Below are 24703 nucleotides of genomic sequence, written 5' to 3'. Positions count from 1 at the left end.
ACCTCCAGATCGTGAGCCTAACGCTCTAACCACTAGACCACGGAGACTGTTAGACAGGTAAATAGTAATGAACTAATGAATAATAATTCGAATAACGCTCTAAAACAACGACTAAACTGGAAAACGACTAATGACGCGATCTTTTGTCTCATTCCTTACACCACCAACTCTGCTAGGGTGCTTTCACAAAAAACAGGCCATTTTTGGAAGTAATTTGTCTTAATTATATTTTATTTGTTATTGGATTCCCTGTTAGTGTACATGATAGGCGATCAATTAATTGTGTCTTATCTAAAAGGGCCAGCGACTTTATGTCTTATTTTAGGAGATTTTTAGAGATTTGCAAATTTAGGCATCTAGGGACTGATAGGTATAGTTAGGGACTGATGAACAATAGTGATATTGTAATTAATTAAGTTGTGTACACATACATACATAAACTCACGCCCGTAATCCCAAATGAGGTGGGCAGAGCCACAAGTAATCAAAGACAACTTGCAGCCACTGTTGATACGAATTAAGTTGTGTGTGTAGTATTATATTTATTTCTTACGAATATTTGTAAAATCACAATATTGCTTTGCTTGTTTTTTATAATTATCAGTCATATAATTATGAATTTCTTCAAATCAAATTCTTACACTCAACACGTTAGGCTTATACGTTCTGATTATTTTAGTTCTATGAGTATTAAGACAATCTTATAACTTATAAGCAACAAAAATAATGAATATTTAATACTTCTTTCCTATAGTAATTCGCCATATTAGGTAAAGGAAGATTCTTTAAAACAAATTCTTATGCAGCCTTTGACTGAATGCTACTCACTTATCATAATCACTTGTTAAGCAGTTATTGAGGTAGAAAATAACATTTTAAAAGTAAAGAAACAAATACTATCGTCTTCATAAAATCTCTGAACCATCTGGACAACTCTGTTTCTCTTATCTTTCAAGTTCTTTTTAGGAATACGGGGTCGAAACTTTTTATGTGTTAAAGAGCTGGAACTGTATTGCCAAAGTATATATTTTTCAACATTTGGGCCCGACAAAAGCTGTTTGAAATTTGACTTCTCTTGATAATATTAGCTAATATTATCATTGCAATCGTACATCAAACTTTATGAGCCGAATCAAGACATTCCCACAATCGAAATGAATCATCACTTGCTATAATACGTGCAGTTTATCCGTCCGTTGGTGCACTAGAGGCGATCACTGGTGTTTCCACTTCGGAACAAATGTTTTGATAACATCAATACGATTGGTGGTTCAGGTCTTGGTCTGAACGATGTATTTCGCAAATGTTACGGTTACGGTTGCATAACAACAACAAGCCTGTTTAAGTCTGTACAACTCCCATGACTAGGGTAAAATACAAACTATCATTCCGTTTAAGAAACTACGGAGCCTACTCCAAATGAAACGCTACCTGTATGCTGAGGTTTGAACAGCCTGAAAATTTTCAATACAGTATTTTGATATAAACTAAACGGCCTCCGTGGTCCAGTGGTTGCGCGTTGGGCTCATGCTCAGGAGGTCCCGGGTTCGAATCCCGGTGGGGACAAATCACTTTGTGATCCCTAGTTTGGTTAGGACATTGCAGGCTGATCACCTGATTGTCCAAAAACTAAGATGATCCGTGCTTCGGAAGGCACGTTAAGCCGTTGGTCCCGGTTACTACTTACTGATGCCATGTCAGGGGCCTTTGGCGGCTCAATAATAACCCTGACACCAGGGTTGATGAGGTTGGTAATTCACCTCACAACTCACACGATAGAAGAAGAAGATAAAACTAAAGGTCGAAACCGTCAGTTTAAAAGTTAAGTGGTTTGGTTTTATGATATTACACCAATCAAACTCCGCATGGAGGAAATAAAACATCGAAACGGGAAAATATATCAAAATATTTTTGTATAACGTAGTAAATTGGTATTACGATATAATTTTCCCGAACGCTGCTTCCAGATCGTAATTATTATTGAACTTGTCTCCCCATGTTTTAATACGATTTCTGCCTTTTAATTCATGCAAATAATTCGGCATTCTTTTAAAATACTCCGACTTGTTTAGCAGTATTTCTGTTTATTGCATAATTACCTACCCATTCCATGCTTATTCTATGGACGATGAATGAATAGGGCGATTTAAATGGAATCTGGGTCATTTAATGTTAAAGACAGTAAATTTGTAGAATAATCGTCTTTAAAAAGAAATCAGAAGAAGTCTTTAGAAAGACTACTAAATTATTACCTATTTTTAAGCAGTTTCATACTAACACAAAACCATAATATTCCATTTTCAATCTAATCATTTATTTTAAAATTGTCTTCAAATACTGATACCACACTGAGACATATTACTTCCCCCGGGGTTAGTTATTTATTTCATTCAAATGTCGAATCCGAAAGTCTAGAACTTTCTGGACGCAATCTGACACGTATTGAAGTCGCTTACAGTTTTGCGTAGTAATCGCGTAAATGCATTTGCATGACACGGCGTTTTCCGCTATCGTTCAATCTACGAGTATTTTGGTCGCGATGACATTTCCCGTTGGTTCTCATTATGTATTCACCGAGTCCTTTTGATTCGTGTCTCGTCATCAATCATATTGTGTTTTGAGAGCAAAGCTTTTATTCCTTCCCGCTTTATTTATGTTTATTTTCCATTTCTTGTTGTCGTGGCCGTTTTGATATTGAATTGACAACAGTAAAATGTATTAGTATCACGGCCTGTAAAAGATCCTAAAACAACAATTACGTTTACAAAGCCCGTAGACGATACTGATAAAAGTAAGAAGAAAAAAAGGAAATAAAGATACGGTTTAAACAAATAAAACTACATCCGGCGCTTCTCAGCGTGACGAGATAAACGATTACGTATTATTATCTAACTCTATTTCTACTACAATACTTCAAAGAATATTCTTTTCCGTTCCACGAAGTCGGTCAAGTATTATTAGGCGCAGACTGAATTATCTCTTTATAATTATCGTAAACTTCCTAGAAATAAAAACTATACGCGAATACTTTAACAGCATTAAGTCGCATTTTGAGCGAATCATCAATAAAAATAGCAAGATGGCTATTTTCCGATTAAGAATGTATTTTGAACAAAACAAACATGGTTGCCGCTTTAATTGTGAGATAATATACAATACACGCGATGTTATTAAGGATGTCGGGTCATTGCTCTCTGCGGAGTAGTTTAATCACATGCACTTATTCTCATACAACATCGTGATGAAAGATTTATAAATTCAAATCGTTTTGCCTGAAACTGTTGAAGCGGCAATGTCTATCTTCTAGAAACGGGAACTCTTTTGTAATAAAAACGATCTATTGTTTTTACCATCGACGTATATTTACTGTATGTTACTATTTTCCCTTGTTTCTTTGGGTATTTGTGGTTTAAAGCCAACGGTAACATGACAATGACAGGATAAGTGGAAAACCCAAATGATAATCGTGTTGTTTTGAATTATTTCGATTTGAGTATTTTCCATGTTATTTAATTACTTGTTTTATAACACCATTTTGAAGTAAACTTTTATTATACCGAACCCGGTATTATGTGTTTTAATTAACATAATAACCGCGTAAACCTCAAACAACTTTTATTACCTATTTTATCTTATCTATTTTATTAGTCTTGTCACATTAAATTGTACGTTCTACTGTCGATGAAATAATGAAGGTCTCAGTCAACAAGTGGAAAACAGCCAGCCAGAGATAGAAAACCCTTCCTACTTCCTACACTTAGGAATTCCTTCAAAAGCACAATATAACTTACCGGTCCGAATACTGCACCTTGCGTGAGTAACGCGCGTGCGTCATAGATTCCCATGAACTTACTACTCAGTGAGGTAGCAATAGCAACGGAACGAATGCGTCACAACACTCGAAATTGATACGGTTTCTTTGTTTATGGAGGTAAAAAATACTTGAGCTAATACAATAGTTTACAAATGACTCAGACAGAAGATGCAATGGTTAATGTTAGTTATAACGAGTTATTAATATAGCAGATATAATACGTAGTCATTTTGTAGTGCCTTCTGCTAAAACCAGCGGAGATTAAAAATATGTAATCTTCGCAAAAAAGTAATGCTCATTTTATGAGTCACACACACAGTCATAACCAAGGCCTTGTACCAATAATATTTCTCTTATTTATTATCTAGGACGACGTGAATTCCAATTTCTACTTAGGCGTCTCTATATTAGATCAATTCCTCTCCCATATCTCGATGGTAGAAATCCGTGACTTCCAACCGTATCGTTTCAGATTTCCAGCACTTGATTCAATGAAGCCGAGCTAATTCCATTTAGTTGGGCACTTACACCGGCACTCCAGGGAAACCTGAGGCTTGACTAATGGAGATGGCTTGATTAAGTTTGAGGTTATTAGATAAAATAGGTCTACTGGCAGAAATCATAGGAAAGGATTTTGAATGTTCGTTATATACTTGTGAAACTGCCATTTAAGTTTCAATGATTCCGATTAGTTCCAATAGTAGTTAGTTTTGCCATGCTGTATTTTTAAATAAGTATACCTATTTTAACGTATATATTAGCCAGCAGCACTTTCTTCGTTTGTTTGGTCCATAAAAGTGAGTTTAATACAACCTATAACCTTTTTATGCTTTTACATTATTATACTGCCATGACCTAGAGTTTATGTTGCACTTTTCGCCCACCTAGAACACCCACTCAAATTTATTTTTAAACAAATGTCGCTACCGCTTAATATTAAAGCTAATGTAGAAATTTAATTAGTCTAGTACCTGTTTGAGGAGATGATAGTCCTATGCCTACAACGACAGTTTGTGACTCGACCTCGTAAAATATTGCTTGTAAGCCAAATATTTGCGGGATTCCTTGTTTGCGCACTACAGACATATTTACGCGAACTACAATTTATTGAGATTAAAATCAAACAGCCGTAACAACTTCTAAATCTACATTATACTTTATTACAGAAATATACCTAGAGCTAAATATCTCATTCCCTGCTGAATAGACAAATCTGCAAACCATATCAGATCTTTGAGTAAGAGCAAGTTAGGGCAAGTTTGCTCTTACGGAAACATTAGATAAACATGTTATCGTGTATGAAGCATGAACTGAGTGAAATGCTGACATGGGATGTAACAGATACGTTTGTAATGTAACGTTAGACTTTAGGGACCAACAAAAAGGTTTTTGTTAATTGTATAAGAGAAAACGATACAAAGCATCGTGTTGATAAATCTGTTTTGTGACTGATGACAGCTGGTAGACACCTCTCCTGTCCCTTTTTATCAGGCAAAACCTGAACAAGTCAAATATTAGCGAGGAATATTACCAACAACAAATTGACTGTCAAAGAAGCGGGGGAAGGCGAGAAATCGAAGGCGAAATGGAGATTTCGCAGTTTGACAACTTGAGAAACCGAGACGATGATTAAGACTGACGCGTTTGTAGAAATTGAAAGTAAACATGAAGACGTTTATTTTGTTAAAGTTATAAACTACGAGGTTTTGTTGCTTAAAATATTTGTTTATTTACATATCGACTTTCTCTTTCTAATATTACATCAAATGTTTGATCATAATTGATCTAAATAAAATACTACTTTATATGCAGGATATAAAACTCTAGATAAAAAGTGCAATTAAATTTCTGCGGAGGATAGCTCTGACCTGCATTAATTTTTATAGGCAGAAAACATAATTCCAAATCTATATAAGAGCTTGCCTTTAGAAGAGAGCGGAAATCGTCACCTGCATTAAAGATACCCATTTCGCGCCCAATAAAATTTTATGACGAGTCTCCATTTCGCTCAATGACGATGCCAAAACATTATCGCAGCAGGTTATTACGTTTACATTTTAGCTTGTTTTCAAATTCAACGTTTTGCGGAAACATTGTGTTGCAAATTGTAATTAAACACCGAAGTCACGTTTGCATATTCTGAATTTAGAGACGAGAATAATTCAAAAGCGTTTTTAAACTAATGGTTTCAGACAGGAATCGCGTAACAAACAAATAATCAGCCTAATTCTGATGCAAAATTATGAAATAGCATAGTTTGGAATGTTTTTTTGCTGATATCAAAGCAAAAGCTAAACATTTAGCAGAATTGGATGGCCGCTGACGGATAGAGGACTGAAACTTATTATAATTTTTAATTATACTGCAAAACAAAACCATGAACTCCACCGCAACCCTTCTCTGGACTGAAAAGTATAAACGCTCTCGAGGGAGCCATAACTTTGTGGCAGAAAAAGGCTGAATACATTACGATGAGAATCCGACAGGCAAAGAGGCACCCTAAACAGATGAGATAAGAGTTGTAAAAGCAGTGACAGACAAGTTTGTAATAGGCGACATGGAAACAGTACGAGCTATGTCTGTAAATTCGGATGCACATGAGATTTTCCCAAAAATAATTAATATTTGTGGGTTTTATATATTTTCCTCTGAGGAAGGTAAATCAATTCAAGTAACTGACAGTTTTGTTAGACTAACCAATTATGTTTTAGAAACATTATATTAATATCGATGCCTCGAGTTCGTTATTAATTAAAAGAAAATATGTAGTTTCCTCAGATTCTTTAATAGTGTATCTTAAAGTACTACTGAGTTCAGAATTGATATAAGTGTCCACCAACCATAACAGCATTTTATAACAGCCACCACGACATCAACAGATGGATACCCTACTTTTGAAAAGCGGGACAGAGGAAACGATGCAGGTAAAAGCATAACTGCAGTCGATAGAGCAGTAGATACACAGTAAAGGCGACTTCACGGGTTTGGGTAATGTGTTCGAGGAAGGAAACTATCTTTTATCAAAGAGGTTCTGGGAAATCTGACAACATTTTTAAATTCAAACATGAATAAATAAAATCTTGTCTACACAAGCCCACGGTAGACTTCATTATTGTCCTCCTTCCGTCTGTGAGATTGAAAATACAAATTTCTAATTCAGCAGAATTCATTTACTGAAAGAGCTCGCATGAATTTTCGCATTTAGTTTTCTCGATAAACATTGTAATAAACAATGTTATATCTACAATCAATTTTAAACGCCAAAACAATCAAACCATGAACGTAGAAACAACTTTTAATGACGTACATATATCAGCATCATATGAAACAAGATAAAACAAAAATGCAAACTGTCATTATTTATTATACCTGACAAAAATACTGCAGAGTTGTTCGTTATGCCGAATATTTCAGAATTTACGGTTTAAACATTGCGTAGTACCTTTGTATGTAATCCTGACGTAATAACTATAAGAGTACTTGGTCTTGCTACTGAAAAAGCGGATGATCCTTCTCTGAAAGTCCAATTAATTCTGTACCCGTGTCCCGAACCACTTGCGGGTTTGGAACACTAATTAATATAACGAACATATTCAAGTTTTAGGCTGCAAAACTATACCTTTTTAACCGACGAGGAAAAGAAAAGAAACAAGATTGAGGAAGTAAATATGCAATCATGGCGTAAATTCGTTGTTGTGTAACCGTTATAGGAATAAGTAGATTTGACATTGTAATAACTATCACATTGTTATCTTGGAGTCACGTTTTCAAACACCGCAATTTACATATTTGTATTATATGAAAAAATATTTGAAGAAGCCTGTAGTTTTTTTATTCGTCTGGTAAAAATATATCACATGAATTTCTCAAAATACTATTTTTGAACGAGGAAGCTTTTTAATCTACCAGTATTGTCGTAAAATGCCAATTCCGTGGTATTTCATCCCTCGTTGGAATGCGTGACGGTGTGACGTAACCCTGCGGCTTTTGCACTAATCTGGGACGACCGGCGTTGCGGACGCGGAAAATTGAAGGCGGAGCTGACAATGTTGATGGCACGAATGGATTGCAACACGCACTCGAAAATAACAACAGTACAAACGCAGAAATTATCAAAGCTACAAGTACAAAAAGGGCTACGGTTTGCATTGGTATATAATTTGAAGTGTAGATGCTTTCTTTCTACCTAGTTGCCAAGGAAAGGATAATATAAGAATTCTCCGCATCTGCAATCTAAACAAAAAATATCCACAAAACGTTCTAATTCAGAACTACCAAGCTAACCTTCTGTCAACACAAAACCGTTTCGCTCCGCCAGTTTATGCTAAAGAGAAATGCAAACAATGTGTGGGCAGGTAGTGTTTCCATCAGAATCCACGCAACCCGCTGCCTTTTGACCTTTCGCGAACTTCAGTACGCAACAAAGGCATTTTTATTTGCTCGCTAAACACTGGCCCAGTGAACAATTTGCACTGATTATTTTCCAGTTAACACCCTTACTGTGTACAGAGGTACTAGCCCCATTGTAAGCCCTTAATTAGTGAGAAGTGTTTTAGCAAACATGCATTAATTGAATTCAACCCTTGCTAAACTCGTTCTCATTTAAATTGCCTTCATTCATTTGCGTCGAGGATCCGCAAATATCTAATTGGGTCTCGTGTGATACACGTATTTTATAATTTCAATTACTTGACGAGATTGATTCGACCAATTTGTAGCGAATAATACGTTTTACGACACAATGGAAAATAATACCACCATTATGCTTGAGCGAAAATATAGTTAAATTGTGCAGACATCCAGGCTGATTTGTTTATTTTTTATCCAATATACTCCAGCTATTCCGAGTATTCTTGAACAGGAAAGAAACCAACGTGCCAAAAATTCTATCCGCATTTCTAATTGAGTAATTCCGTCGCTAACTCAATTATTCTGAACAATTTCCAATTCAGCTTCTTCAGGAACGTGATTCAAGTTCAAATTAGATGTTTCGAGCATCGCGAGGCGAAATTCTTTTGATGTAACTAAAGTGAACTAACTCATTTATAAATAGCTTCAAGAGTAATTTTACGTCCAAAACTTTGGGCGCCCGGCTATAAGCTCTTGGTGACGTCACATTGTTTATGGATTTATTCTTTATGTTCGGTATCCCACGCTATCAGATTGAGTACTCTACGACACCATCAAGTGTAAATGAGTTGACCTCATTATCACGATTGTGTCTGCTGAATGTCAAGCAATTATTACGTACTCTTTGAGTGACTCAGACTGCCTAATTATTCTAGACAGCTACCAATTAAAGGTCATCTTTTTACTCAACAAAGCAAAGTTCATTTGTCATATTACCATTATTGTGCGGTAAACACTGACAGCTACATTTTCTGGTGAATTTAAAGCATGACTAAAACTTCGTGCTTCGTGCACAAAGGAACGTCTCAAAAGCCTGTTTCCGTAGGTTTCCGTGAGTCCCGGGTTGTGCCCTGCCCAACAAACCGTGTCGCAGGGACGGTTTCACAAAGCTCTTTCAGCTACACCGGACCCAGGCGTGTAAGTAATTACTATTCTGCCCCAATTCCTGCATCCCACTAAGCCTGCTGTGACCTGGATGCTCTTTGCCATTGTTTTTCCAACTAATTGAACACAACATAGAACCTTTAAGATAAAAATGTAACGAGATTCCAACTCCCTAATTGGAAGGAATTGATTAAATATCTTAATTCAATAACGCTTGTACGTACAGAATTTCTCTTGACAACTTTAAGCGGCTAGCAATGGCTGATCGGCAAGCACTTATCACAATTACGACACTCTACAATCACTTTCTTAGAAATTCGAACCATTCTTAGTCCTTTCACATGTTCTACCACTTACGTTTAGCTTAATGTAAGTAAGTGATATTGAAATTAGTTTTGCAATTTTGCAAATCACGCCTTGGCGGAACCCACGCACAATTGTTACGAGTTTCTAAAAAAGAATGTGGACTACATTTCATCATTCTTCGATTATCATATCGCACGTTCATTTAATTGATTGCCCACCGTTGTAATGGTAGCGTAGCGTTAAATTATGCAAGATTATTAGGCCCCCTTTTAGATCTCTGTCCGTGTTGTGACTGCAATTTGCCACTTTATCTGCATCGCCGAGTCCAGAAGTTCATTCGTACAACTATAGCAATACGCTCATAACCCGTCGCGTTCTTTAACGCGTCCAGTCAACTTGAACCCTAGCCGCCGTTCATTTGTCTCGACTTGAAATGTAACTCGAGAGCATCGGCAGGCCTCAGTATTATGGACGTGCTATTGTATCCAAGCAAAATTCCGGTGTGTACTGGATCGACCGGTTCCCGCAGGACGAGGGGAGAGCAAGGTTGCAGGTTATTTAGCACGCACGTGCGCTGCGACGCAAACTTCAGTATCGAATGGGGATTCGCGTTCCAAATTTGTATTTGATTCGAGTTAATTTATTTCTTTTTTTATCTCTTGATTTGTTGATCTATGGTTATTTTTCTGGCATAGTGTGGTCGGTGTGCCGTGTCGGGTCATCCATGCGTCTTATAAGTGCATGTTCCCACGTTCCGCTCGTCTCGATCGTTGCCTGCGACTGATGCGCGGAGGTTAATCTCGTTCCCCGGTCTCAGGCTACGAGTACACTTAACTTGCTGAGCCATTATGTAAATGAGTATGACACATACCCAGAGACTATTAAACGGGTATTAGTTTCACTCTTGTACTGTTAACAGTTTAGTAGTTTGAGCACGAGTGACAATCATTTTGTAATTTGCTCCGCGCGGTACTTTAGGTTAATGAAAATAATATCGTATTTTTTCAGTTTGACTAAATATGGTAAGAAATTGGTTCTATAACGTTGTAATGAAATTAATTACGGCATAATAAAAAGGTAATTAACTGGTAACCGTGGAAGAATTCCCACAATTCAGCATCTCAAGTCATTGGGTCTAAACAAGTCAACAAACCTATTTTTTTGTGCCCTTATGAAAAAAATAAAGATTTTACTTGCTTAAACCTAATTCGTTGACTTGTTTATGTGTAATAACTTGAAGTTGAGATATGCTTACATGCCAATGCTGCTGTTTCGTTAGCACAAGAAATTCAAAGACATAACCTAGGCCCGATATAAACAGTGTCATATTTCGAGAATCGAAAGCTGTATTTTATTTTTATTTACAAACGTATCCAGTAAGCAATGATCTCCGTTCATCGTTATTCCCGAGTATGTTGCTGAGGATTATGGGAGTCATGCGAGGTCAAATAACATTGGTATCCAATTACGGACCGGTGGTTGAACGGCCGAAAAAATGACCCGAGACAAACTCACTAACGATCAGAAGTGTGAAAAAACTGGTACAAAACGAAAATTTTCAGGCAGTTGTCAGAAATCACTTATGAGTTTTATGATTAGTTGCAGTGCATTTGGACGGGTTGAGGGATTTAAAACGAGATTTAGTACCGCCGGTCAGTAATTACTTCCAACTTGCTGCATTCTGCAAGTGACATTGGAATTCATGAGTGGGCGAACCATTTTAGAAGCTGACTAAGTGAGGTTACGCTTATGTTATACTATTAAACGCAGCTCTTGTATAATTTCGCTTCGCTTTTCTCGAAAACTGCTTTATCAATTTTGATAGAAATCTATTTTTCTATTTAAAGGCATATTTAGATGTGATGCACGTTTTTGTGAATGTGTGTATGGAATTCCATAGTCTCTGCTTACCCTGGGATTTCTGCCCAGTTAATGGCAACGGGATCGCCCCCTATTACATCAGACTTAAACATAGCTGGCGAGGGGTTTATGTACTATACACCTCTCTCTACAATACACAAAAATTTGCAATGCAGTAGAGGAAAAGATAACGATGCATATTTACAATAACACTAAGTTTGAACGGAAACCCATGCCAGAGAACGTTACAGCGTTACGTGTCTATGAGAGGGGAAACTCTTTATTTACGACACAAGAAAATACAGCGTCACTGTAACTTTCAACTGGCCTTTTTGTTAAAGGATTTTTGTTTTTATAGCACTCACTCGTGCCTAGCGGAACTCACAAAGAGAAAAATGAAATCGAAGAAATCGGACTCTGACGGGACTTGAACGCGCAGCTCTTGTCAGGGCTCAGTGTGCTAACAACCATTAGCAGAAAATAAGGAATACTGCGTATAGAACGGCAACTCTCCGCTCCCCACCAGCGTCTGAGCTAGGTTTACCTCACCCCCCCTCGAACATAGTTTAGACTTGAATCGTATGGTGTCAGACATCACACACACAGATGTGCGTGTACGATATTGTCAATGTGTAGTGTCTGTGTAAAAAGAGGTCGTTTGTATGAAGTGTCCGGGTTGTGCCATTACACCATTGGGTACTCCACCTGTCCATGCGAAATTCTCGATCTACATATCGTCATTAAGCCGACGGCCTTCAAGTCGCGACCGAGTCAGATTTTTTCCATTTAATTTTCTCTTTGTGGCCTTTCTGTTTTCTGCCACTGAAGGTACCTTGATTATGTATTCTATTGTTTCTCGATTACGGCACCTTTCAATACCGATTGTGTTCAAGTTTCAGCGGCCATTATATTCGAAACTTTTTGCCGGTCTGAAGCAATTTCCTCTCGAATTTGCCCGTTCTTCAATTATCTGTCTATTGGAAAGGATCTCGGCACGGAAACTGTTACGTATTGGCGTTTCGAGACTGAAAAAGTTGGAAGACAAGACTCAATATCTGTTTAATATGGGTTTATTTTTGAATTACTTATTAATTTATTTCAGTTTTCATCTATCACGCTGGTCTAACAGAAAGCTCAAGCATCAATGGATGTACCCCTGACTACCCTTACATATGTATACTTTTATGAGGAAAACATAAATTTTGACTACAATGGCAATGATGGATTTTGATTCTGTTTTATGACGTAATGAACCATCAACCAATGTGTAGCGACTGACAATCTCTTCTACCGTGTGGGTTGTGAGGTGGAGTACCTACCTCATCAACCCTGGTGTCAGGGTCACTATTGAGCTGCTAAAGGCTCATGTAACGACTACTTACTTCAGTAAGTGGTAACCGGGACCAAACCAAACAAAAAAGATGCTTAATAATCTGGTGATCAGCCAGTAATGTATTAACCAAACTAGGGACCACAAAGTAATTTTTGTGTAACGCTCCCACCGGGAAACCCTGGACCTCCGGCTCGTGAGCCCAGCGCTCAACCACTGGACCACGGAGGTCGCAACAACGCAATTGTCGGGGCAACTGACAGTGATTCCCCGATATTTGTTGCAGCAACAAAAACCTGGCGAACTTCATAATTGTCGGTTATTACGTCACACACAACCCGTAATACCCGATCGGTTTACGTTGTTAATCGTATAACGTGCGTAAGGTAAACGAGGTCGACCATCGGGATACATTCCAAAATATCGCGTGTAATTAAACCGTTGCACGGAAAAATAAGCAGCATTCGTGCGCCCCAATTTAGGGTAGTTAAACATGTGCGGGCACTTGTGGTTGATTGATAAATTCTTTAATTAGATCAAAGAGAACTATTATGATTAGATAAATAAATTAAGCTTATTTCGGCCACTGACGCTGCGGGATGCATTGTGGATCGTTTCGTTTATGTTGGCTGTATTTTCTAGTGTGCGTCGCTGGTTATATTGAAATACATAATGAAAACTGGGGGGTTAAAGAGGCCACATCGTAGCAATTCATCGATATTTGCGCAAAGAAAAGTAAGTGCGCAATGGAAACAAATGTCAAATAGCAATAATGCTTCTTTTGATGAATTGCTTGCGAATTGCATAAATGTGGCCTTTTTAACCTCCCTGGACTGTATTATTTCGTGCAACACGCACCATCATCATGGTCAATAGGCAGAAGAAAGAACCGCAGTGTTGCTACATTATATACAGACGGACAACAAAGTGATCCTATAGGGTTCCGTTCATCCTTTTGAGGTTCGGAACCCTAAAAGTTCAATTTTAGTGCCACACACTACTACTACACACCTGGGATTTATCTTCTGTTATATTTACATGCAGTGAGTATAAAACTGGCTTTTCTTTCAATTAATTACATTTCGGCAAAAAATTTAAACAAAAAATTTTTACCTGGGTTGAAACTAGCAATTTATTGCGAGGTTTTGTCAACAAAAATCACTTCCGAAAGAGGTTTCTCAAAAAAGCGCTTACATAAGGCGATACAATAAATAAACCGTGACGCTGACATGACAAATATTTTTATTACAATTGCGTTATTAATAAAATACCAATTTGCCTCAAATTCAGACCAATAAAATCAACGCCTCGTGACTTTAACAATATTTTTTTCCTCAAGTATTATTACACAAAAGTACAAAAGTCCTTCCTTTTGGATGATACCATAATATAATGAGTATCGTACCGCCGGTCTGTCGACATCAATCACTTAATAAAGCTGGGATTGTTGAGCTGCGGCATAAAGCACCTCGGGTTCAGTCGGTACAGTAAATTGATTGTCAAAGGGCTTCTGACTTGAATTATGCGGGTGAATCTCTTGTCGGACGGTATTTCGAGACGAATATTTATTTATATTTTTTATATATTTAAAAAAAAAAAGCAAATGCATAACTTTGTTAGTGGCAACACTGTCTTTTCGCGCGGTTGTTTTGTCAATTGATCTAGCAAAGTTCGATAATATTTATATAAATTTGTCTTTTGGCTTACCGTGAGCCGTGGTAGCCCAGTCGAATTTGTTTTCGAATTCATGTTTGGATCATAAATGATTATCACGTGCTCAGCGGTGAAGGAAAACATCGTGAGGAAACTCATATTCCCGAGAAATGCATTTTCGAAGGTATGTGACCTAACCTGTATTGGGCTGGTTTTCCCTTCGCGGGTTGGAACGTCAAACAGGCAGTCGCTTCTATAAAAAACCGGACCTGTCAAATCTTCAGGTTAGGTAAGCGGACCCTGTGAAAAACAGGATAATGCTAGGGGGATGATGATGATGTCTTTTTGCTTACGACGTTCTTACTATCGACGATATCGGCAGTTTCAATATTTTTTTTAAGAATTGCCACAGCTTGTACGAATGCCTATGGATACTTTTGATTATGCTAAATTACCAAGGTCAACGGCTTCTAAACATGCCACGCCACATTTGCAACCGGAATGAGAGCTGACACCCAAAATGGCTGTTGGATCAAGATCACACTTTCACTCTATAGCGACAGAATATTAAAGAGCGAAATTCCGCGCTTAATCAGCGTAGGTTATTCAATTATGAGAGACGTATGGAGAATATTCTATCGGTAATTTATTTAAAGGAAAGTTAAACATGGACTGGGAGGGAATAAAAAACATAGGATACGTTCAGCTGTTTGTCTTTCGACAGAGATATTGTGTCCTTTCTTGATATGATTGGACAATTGCTGTGGGCGAAAATCTGATCCCTTGTAAGGAACATCACATCCATCTAAGGACTCCGTATCGACAGTGAAAGTTGTCTTCCGAAAGACAGAAAGAAAGGCTTCCGCTCCGCTTATCGCTTAGCTTTACCAATAAGTCTTCAGCCTAACAGGACCACACTCTCACACGTACTTTATGGTAGCAACACAACTTTCTATGTCGTAAGATTGATGTGATGACCGTATTCGGTACGGCCAAGGTACAAGGGTACATGTATGCTTAGCTACTGGTATTTAGTACACTTGAATGACGAGATCGTATGCTTCTACTGGCACGTACGAAGGGTAAGGTACGATAAGGTGCAAAAGTCCAATCAGTTTCTTGCAAAGTAATAAATTAACTGGTTGCACTTAAGACCTCCTGACCAAAAACACCTACTAAAATCAAGACGCCTCTAGTGACACCTCATTTTTTATTTACTGATAAGCCGGGCAAATAAAAACAACATGTCATCTCTTTGGTACACAGCTATACAAACGCCTAACAAGCTTCTAATACTCGACGGTAGGCTAGATCATATCAATTTGAACCTAAAATCACACAAATAATGTCCGTAGCAACAGAAATATAACAAAATAGCCTTCCACCACGCCCTGCAGTCTGAAAATACCATTTTATTGGTGTTTACTCCATTAGCCTAGACTCTCAACGAAGGTCGTGTTCACGCTTAACCGGCTATTTCGAATTGAGCCACTTAAATTTTATTGTGTAACAGCACGGGACAAAGCTAACATGAGGTTGCAGATAGACATGCCACTAATTAGCATGCTTATATAAGCTAGGTCTGGGAGAAGGAGGTCTAGGTGATAAGTCGTGTGGTAGGTGGACTCGCCTCTGACCATCACAACTACCTCAGACTACCCCATCATCATCATCTCCCTATCCTATCTCCCATTATCCCGTTTCTCACAGGGTTTACCTAATCTGAAGATTTGACTGGTCCGGTTTTTTTGGGAAAACCAGCACACAGGTTAGGTGGCATACCTCCAAAAATGCATTTCTCGGGAATGTGTGTTTCCTCATGATATTTTCATTTTCATTTATGATCCAAATATGAATTCGAAAACAAATTCGACAATTTGTTTACCTCAAACTATCACAATGATTGTAATAAATGTGGTACACCTTAGAAGACTTGTGGGACACCCATCATGTAGAGCTCTGACCTGGTGCGTGAAAAACGCAAAAGGTGGTGGCCCAAAGAGACCTGGCAACAATCTGTTGACCGGGAATTAAAAACTCTCTACATTTCATGGGAGCAAGCTACAGTGGCTGCGGTCGCGAGGAGTGAAAATCTGTTATTCGAGTCCTACATCTCAACAAGGGATAATATGATTAGAAGAAAGTAAACTTTAATTTATCTTCCTATATCTTTATATTCTGACATACAATAATACTTATAATTATGATATTAGATTGTTTACTTTTAAACAAAATTGGTTTGGTTTGGATATATTTACAAAATATTAGTATGTAATTAGAATGCAAAAAGTTGATTAAAAAATAAAACATAAGTCACTGCTTAGCTGAAGAATGGAATATAGTCGTGCATAATTTTTTGTACCACAATTACCTTTTTTACAAATATTAACTGTTCAATACTACTCTTCACTGCTTCATATAATAGTAAGTATAAATAACTGGGTATAACAAAGTATGAATAGGCTATGACAGTTAGAAACAAGTATAAAAACACGCAGACACCCGTATTGGAATAAATCCATACCTACTTCACGCATTATAAACTTATCTGTTACGCTTCAATAACCATATACCACAGCAGTAAACTATTGTAAATCGACACTCAGAGCTGTAATCTAGACTTAGGTATCTTATGGGAGGTCATATGATCATTTAATATTATAATATTGTATTAAATTAAATATTATACTAAGTACCTATAGTAACATAACATAACATTAACAGCCTAATACGTTCCACTGCTGGGCACAGGCCTTCCCTCAATCAACCGGAGTACTGAGTAGTATATTATAGCTTGTAGTACATCGGCTTGCTTCTTAAGCACCGGTATTAATTTATCTTAAATGCAGATTTTACTAACACAGTTGACCTTTAAGACAGTGATACAGCTCACCACCTATCACTTTAGTCTAACAAAAAGCTCGGTGAGGTGTGAGTACTTAGTTCATCTTGCGATGGAAACCTATGACTACCCCAATTGGGATATAGTTATGTTATTTTTCAGTCAGTCTGCCTCTCAGCATACAACTTCCTCTAACCTCCTCCAAACCTCTCTCTCTTGAGCTTAAAGAGGCCACCGTAGCATATTATTGCTCCTTTTTTATAAATAATTTCAGGCAATAAAAAATAAGTAAAGAAAAATCCTTTCTGCAAAAATACAGAGCTAAGATAGGACTTCAAATGGTATTGACCTTACAGACTGGACCTTGAATGATAATCTTTGCCTAGAAATCAATAGAATGGCTTACCTAACTGTGTTATAGCTTCATTATATCAGCTAACTCGTGGGGCATTATTGAGGACAAGGCAAGAAATATTAATAGATAAATGTCTCATTACTAGATGTAAACTCCATTAGTAAGTAAGCAAGTCCATTTGTTTTCTTTATTCATTGTTTGTCTATCACTTAGTTTGTAAATACAATAATTATACCCACTTACTGATTTCTGACATATTATTATTGTGTTGTTTACAGAGTAAGTACCGTAAAAGTCATTATGGAAATAAGATTGTAATAGAATAAATATATTTTTTTTATATTCTATTTCTTTCATTTAAAGGCTCTAGCTAGTAGACCTCTTTTGTATTTAGAGGGAAAGAGTTTTTTAACAAATAGACATAATAACCTCCTAAGGCTGAGATTTTAAGACAAGTCTTCTTTTACTTCTAGTGTGGGTTGTGAGGTGGATTACCAACCCCATCAACTATGGTGTCAGGGTTACTATTCAAATTCAAAATATTTATTTCGGAAACTAGTCCATATTTAGTTAGTAACATAAAGCTTAACCTAGTATTAGTAACAGATTCGAAAGACGAACAACATAAAAATAAAACATATGAGACCGGTCCGAATCACCGAAGCTGCGGGCAGCTATGTAACAGCGTGCAATCGCACCCAGCGGTTCAGCAGCTTCGAGTTGTACCAGTCCACCAATGCGCTCATGATGGTGTTGGGGCTGGCACGCTATTGAGCCGCCAAAGGCCCCTGACATACAGACAATAGTAAAACAATGAAATTTGGACTTTAAAAGGACATTCAATCTTACAACTTTAATGTATGGAATTATGAAAATAAATTACTTCAGGAAAGTACCTACCCCTTAACAGTAAAACCCCAACGAAAAAATTAAGAAAGTGAAAAAAAAGCATAAAGTATCTGTTCAAAGTGATAAAAATTCACATATTACCAAATGTGTATCATCAGCTTTATCTTTGTTATCTACTGCCAAACTTATCCATATCACTTTATTTGTTCCTAGCAAAAATAAATAAGTATTCTTTCTGCCAGATAAAAGAGTATGGTAGTAAAATGTTGCTTTATCAGTAGGTATTGCACATAATTCAATGCATAGGACTCTGAATAATATATGATAATTATTATCATAAAATATACTTATGTGATAATTTGTATTCACTTGAAACCTACTTATGATCACCTTACGATAACTGATATCATTTTATTTTACTTTGGTTGTCTGCCTTCGGCATAGGCCTTGTAGCTATAAACAGTTATCTATGCTTTGTATAATTAAAACCAATGGCTTCAACCTAAACCTAATCAAACTTTATTATCCACTATGCTACACCATACAAACAATGATTTGTATACAAAATGGATACATGTAAATTAACATAATCACAGAGAATCGAGTGATAGTCTAAATGCGATTTTAGTGAATAATACTATTAACCCTAGCTTACCTAGCTTGGTAGTCTTTCAATTCATTGCTCTGATTTGAAATGTAATACCTAGTTTTGTTTTAGGGGCCTTTGGAGGCTCAATAATAGCCCTGACACCACGGTTGATAATCCACCTCATAACCCACACAATAGATTTTATTTTAAGACTTACTAAATAATACTAAGTTCATAACCTAAACTTAACAATAGAATTTTCATAAGTTTTTATGTATTTATGTTCAATAATTAAGTTGAATGGATGAATCAGCAGCCCACGAGTTCAAGACAATACAAATCATTTTTATGCATGTTATTTTTATGTTCATTTTTATGTTTAATGCATGTTAGTCATAGTCACCTGATTAATACAAAGATTACTCTACCCGTGGTTTACTTAAACAATAGGGCAATAACACCGATAAATTGGACGTGCATTATCAGCAGCAGCCAATAAAGGCTGAATACAGCACAAATCAAGACGTTTCAATTTAAAAATGACGTCAGGCCAGACGGTTTACCAATGTAACGTTACGAAAGCATATCATACAATCCGGATAGTTTCAAATAAATACAAATCGCAAAACTTACCCGTCACCGACTACGACACACTTGATCGCCTGCATTTTTGCGTTTTATCCAAATGTTTTCACTCAAAACACAATTTATCCTATCCACAAGTTCACAAGGGAGGGCTCCGACCCAATCTAATTCCTCACTGCACTAAATACCACGTCCCGATGTAATCAATACACATCGGCAACACAATCAACACTCATATAAATGAACGGCACAGTTTTTAGATAAAAATATCATATCTTTATCAAAGAGATAAAGATAATTCGACTCAAAATCCTTAGTCACTTGGAGACGGTTCTTTCGCCGACAGTCGACACAGCGAGACGTTCGGCATTAAAAAATAATGTTGCCAGTATCAGCCTATTCAAGTCCCTGTTCCAACTTCAGAAGAGGAAAGTATAAAATAAGATAATATGTGCAGTGCAGAAAAGATATAATTATAGAAAAATTCAATTTATTGTTATATAATGTAAATTAGTTTTAGTATTTCCAATATACACAGTTTATTCAGATTTCTTTACGATCACACTTCCTTTTGCGTTACCCAATTTATGTCACAAATTATTGCACCTAGTTATACCACAACCATAAGCAATGTGTCTACTTTTTAAATATGACGATTCAATTTTATTTTTAGATTTATTAATTTATCATTTATAGGCATTACGAGCAATAATAAAATTTTATTTATACGTTCGTGATTGGTTCGTGATGATAAAACTTCATAGTAATATTAATTATAAATTCGCACGCTGTATGGTTGAGTGATGGACTTTTATTGATATAATTTATATTTAAGATCTTTTGTACCACTCTAGAGCGAATAAATTTCATTTCATTTCATTTCATTTCCGGTAAAATCCGAAAAGTTCTAATGCGACAACACTATACTGCGTTCCTCCTGTCAAAATAAATTCTATATTGTCTATGACTAGGCTTTTCGGCGGGAAACGGGAACGGGACAGTTGCTTTCTTCATTGAGTAATCTAAATAATTAATACGAAGTGGTGTTTTGTGGTTAATGATCGCATTAAGTTAGTCGGAAGACATTCGCGAGTGTTATTATATTGGAGTATTCAATGAACAAAGTGTATCTGCCTATTTTCGCTTCGTGCTGGGAAGCCGCTTCATAACTCAAAAGTTTATGCGGACTTTTGAGTTAATTCGTTTGGGGTTCGGAGTAGGAGTCTACTCCGAGGGTGGGGGCTTAGGTTTCATCATCATCACCTTTCATCATTTCATTAATCATCAAGAAAAAAAATACGTCAGACATGGCTGTATGGGCATAGTTCCCTTTGCCTTACCCTTCGGGGAAAACCAAAACAAAAAAAAATGTCTATGACTATTATGGCCGCTCATATTGCGTGTGTTGCGCGGTATTGCGTGATCCGAGTGTTGACTTCGGTTTTATTATGGCAAAAGGTGATAAAGAATTAGAAAAACCTATTGTGAACAATGAATTACCTAATCCAGAATGTAGAAGTGTCGATAACGAGGACTCGGAGTCCGCGCAGGAGCAGCCTTTGGACATAGGAGAGCATTATTTGGTGCGTCGGTCGGATGAGTCATGGCACCCGGCTGAGATTATACAGACGCGGTACAATGCGGCGGAGTCTAACTTCGAGTACTATGTACACTATGTGGGCTACGATAGAAGGCTCGACGAGTGGGTTTCCCGCCATCGGGTCATGTCGGACAGATTTGACGTGTGCGAACAGTCCAATAACAACATAAACTCTGACCACTTGCTCGATAAGTCCGGCCGCAAGATAACGCGGAATCAGAAACGTAAACATGACGAGATCAACCACGTTCAGAAGACGTACGCGGAGATGGATCCGACCACTGCGGCGCTGGAGAAAGAACACGAAGCGATAACAAAAGTCAAGTATATTGATAGGATTCAAATTGGTAAATACGAGATCGATACTTGGTATTTCAGCCCTTACCCTGATGAATATGGCAAACAATCGAAGCTTTGGATATGTGAATATTGTTTAAAATACATGCGAATGGAAAAAACATACAGGTATCATTTGAGTGAATGTACAGCAAGACAACCACAGGGCAATGAAATATACAGGAAAGGCACAATAGCTATATTCGAAGCAGACGGTAAGGAACATAAAATATACTGTCAGAACTTGTGTCTGCTAGCAAAGTTGTTTCTAGATCATAAAACATTGTACTTTGACATAGAACAATTTATGTTTTATATTCTATGTGAAGTTGACAAACACGGAGCACATCTTGTTGGTTATTTTTCAAAGGAGAAAGAGTCTCCTGAAGGAAATAATGTTGCATGTATATTGACCCTACCACCATACCAGAGACAAGGATATGGTAAACTCCTTATAGCCTTCAGTTATGAACTGTCTAGGTTAGAACAGGTTGTGGGAAGCCCAGAAAAGCCATTATCAGACCTCGGGAAACTGAGCTACAGATCATACTGGTCTTATGTCTTGCTTGAAGTGTTAAGTGCTAGTCGTGGTACACTCAGCATCAAAGATTTGAGTCAAATGACAGGTATATCCCAGACAGACATAATATCAACACTTCAGTCTATGAATATGGTGAAGTACTGGAAAGGACAGCATGTTATTTGTGTTACTCCAAAAATTGTAGCAGAGCAGCTAGCCAGTTCTCACTTCAAGAAGCCTCGGTTGACTGTAGATCCATCCGCCTTAAGGTGGACTCCCCCGAACAAGCAAGGCCATGCAGCTAAAGCCAAAAAGTAGTACAGGCATACAGGCACTGCTTAGAGAATGTATACAATAGTCATAACCAAAGGACTTTCTCTAGGTGCAGGCCTGTTTACAATTATCTAGTGTTTTAAACTACAGTGCATTAGATCAGAATTAGAGTATTACAAAAATAAGGGACACTCTTCAGTTGTAAGTATTATGATACAGTTTTACACTGCATTTGTCGAAGGATAATGAAGTTTAGTCTTTAAAAAGAAATCAAACCAGTGGAGTAATTGACATGATTGCTATTTAATGTTAATCTAATCATTTCCAATGGAGTTAATTATTTAAGTTGATAGATACTAAGCGAGCAAATGTAAAAAATACAAAAAAATAATAATGTTAAAAATTAGCTTATTAGTTAAAAAATCACAGATATTTTTTGCAGTTGAAATGCTAAACTTATACACTGTATAAATTGTGTAATTATTCAATACAAGATTATGAATCAATATTGCCTCATCAAATAAAGTTGAATATTGTATTGATTGACTATCTGGAGTATGTTATTAATATTGCATAGAGCTTTATAGTTAATCAGCAACAGTGTAATAATAATGATGGAATTTATTTTTTCAATAACACCATTTAGGTATTTGTTTTCATTAGGTAGTTTAAAACTTAGATCTGTTAAATACTTTATCAGTTCCTTTTTCATACTGGTTATAGTGATACTAATTTTAAGTTCAAAATTAAGTTGATTTGATTGAGAAAACACAGTTTTCTTTTTGTTTTAACATAGGTACCTAATTTAGTTAATGGTATCATTTAGTTCTAAGTATAAACCACTTCAAATAGAGTATTTGTCATGCTCAGTATCAATTTACGGAAATTTGTATTAAATTATATTGTTTACTATTTTCATAAACCTCTTGAGTCCAGATTTCACATAATGTGTTGCCATACAAGAGGTGCAGCATTAGTAGGTAGGTATGTTTGTGTATAAATGAAACATTGCTATAAAGCCATTGAGTAGATGCATCTTAATTTGTAAACCTCTATTATTATTTTTTTTAAATCAAAAGTTGTAGAATCTTTCCAAGTAAAATAGACTTTAGTTTTGATGGTTATGCTACATTATGGACAGGTGTCTTGGAGGTGAATGACATGACAAATACCCTCAAAATAAATGTCTCCCACTATATTGCATCACTGAGGTGAACACACTCTTGTGAAAACAAAGTTATTTTTAAAATATGTGTACTGAACAACTTTAGTGTAGCCTAGTTTTATTTAGGTTAGTTCGTTTTTTTAAATAATTTTGTAGAGTGGCGATCGATAGCCGATGATTTCACTTCGTTTAACTGTTGTAGAATACTTATTACTTTTTAAGAGATTTCGTACAAAAACAAAGTTTCTTTCTAAGGATAACGTACGTATATACAGCAAAATAATCGATTTAACTAACGTGCATTTTGTTTACAAGTTGCTTTGAAGAGTAGTTTAGAATAGTAACTTATTCTTTTAGTCCCGTAGTAGAGACAAGCTTTTCTAATAACCTTGGTTCATCGGTTGTCGAGAGCAATCTAAGTTTTAAAATATAAGTTTTTCTGAATTAATTGCAATGTGTTCGAGTCTTAAGTTATTAACAATTTGCCACCTTGTTTCCGTGTCAAGTTGCTATTATGCAAAGATCTTCCCATTGCTCAGTTGATTAGATTCTGTGAATCGCCAGTTTTCACTGTTTATTTGTGATAATTCTGTAATTTTAAGTGAAAGTGTCGAAGTTCTAAATTAAAAAAATACAAATAAAAGAAAACAAGAGAAAATATAGTAGTTTTATTTTATAATAGGTGGTTTAGGGCTTCGAGAACCATTTTTAAACGCGTGTTCCACAAATCTCCCACTCCAGAGCACCTCTTGAGATCCGAAGAAAACGTAAAATTATCATCGGAGAACTTGCGGAAATGTGAAGGAAGTTACTATAGGACAGGCTCTTTACATTTACTCATCTATTACTCTTATTTAATTATTCACGCCCGTATATCGTGGGAAAGTCCAGTGGGTGGACGGGTTGGGAGGAAGAAATTGTACCTACTTACTGTGTAAACCCAACCCTTTTTGACTAACTTTACCCTTTTTTCATCTAACCTAACCCTTTAAAAAAAAAAAAAAAATGTCTGTCCTAGGATAAGTCCCTGTATACTGTTTCGCTGTCTATCTATATATAAGTATATAAATAAAAATATATAATAAAAGTCACGCAATACACTACACTACCAA

The 24703-nt window shown here is 36.6% G+C and overlaps 2 protein-coding genes across 2 annotated transcripts in view; one reads left to right on the top strand and one right to left on the bottom strand.

Moving 5' to 3' along the window:
* Window positions 1-20067, bottom strand: part of LOC126368789 (ras-related C3 botulinum toxin substrate 1) — a 41459-nt gene extending 21392 nt beyond the window's left edge. The window contains exon 1 of the mRNA XM_050012941.1: window positions 19746-20067. Within this exon, the coding sequence (XP_049868898.1) occupies window positions 19746-19780 (35 nt within the window). The 5' untranslated portion in view covers window positions 19781-20067. The remainder of the gene's footprint in view (window positions 1-19745) is intronic.
* A 1000-nt stretch (window positions 20068-21067) lies between these two features.
* On the top strand, window positions 21068-24249 carry LOC126368780 (histone acetyltransferase KAT8-like). Its single transcript, XM_050012930.1, has one exon. The coding sequence runs from the start codon at window positions 21146-21148 to the stop codon at window positions 22469-22471; it is 1326 nt and encodes a 441-aa protein (XP_049868887.1). The 5' UTR covers window positions 21068-21145; the 3' UTR covers window positions 22472-24249.
* Window positions 24250-24703: the final 454 nt, after the last annotated feature.

Source organism: Pectinophora gossypiella, chromosome 8 (assembly GCF_024362695.1).
Source record: "Pectinophora gossypiella chromosome 8, ilPecGoss1.1, whole genome shotgun sequence".
Taxonomy (NCBI): Eukaryota; Metazoa; Arthropoda; class Insecta; order Lepidoptera; family Gelechiidae; genus Pectinophora; species Pectinophora gossypiella.
The sequence above is the reverse complement of the archived record's forward strand: the minus strand, read 5'-3'. Positions and strand labels throughout refer to the sequence as shown.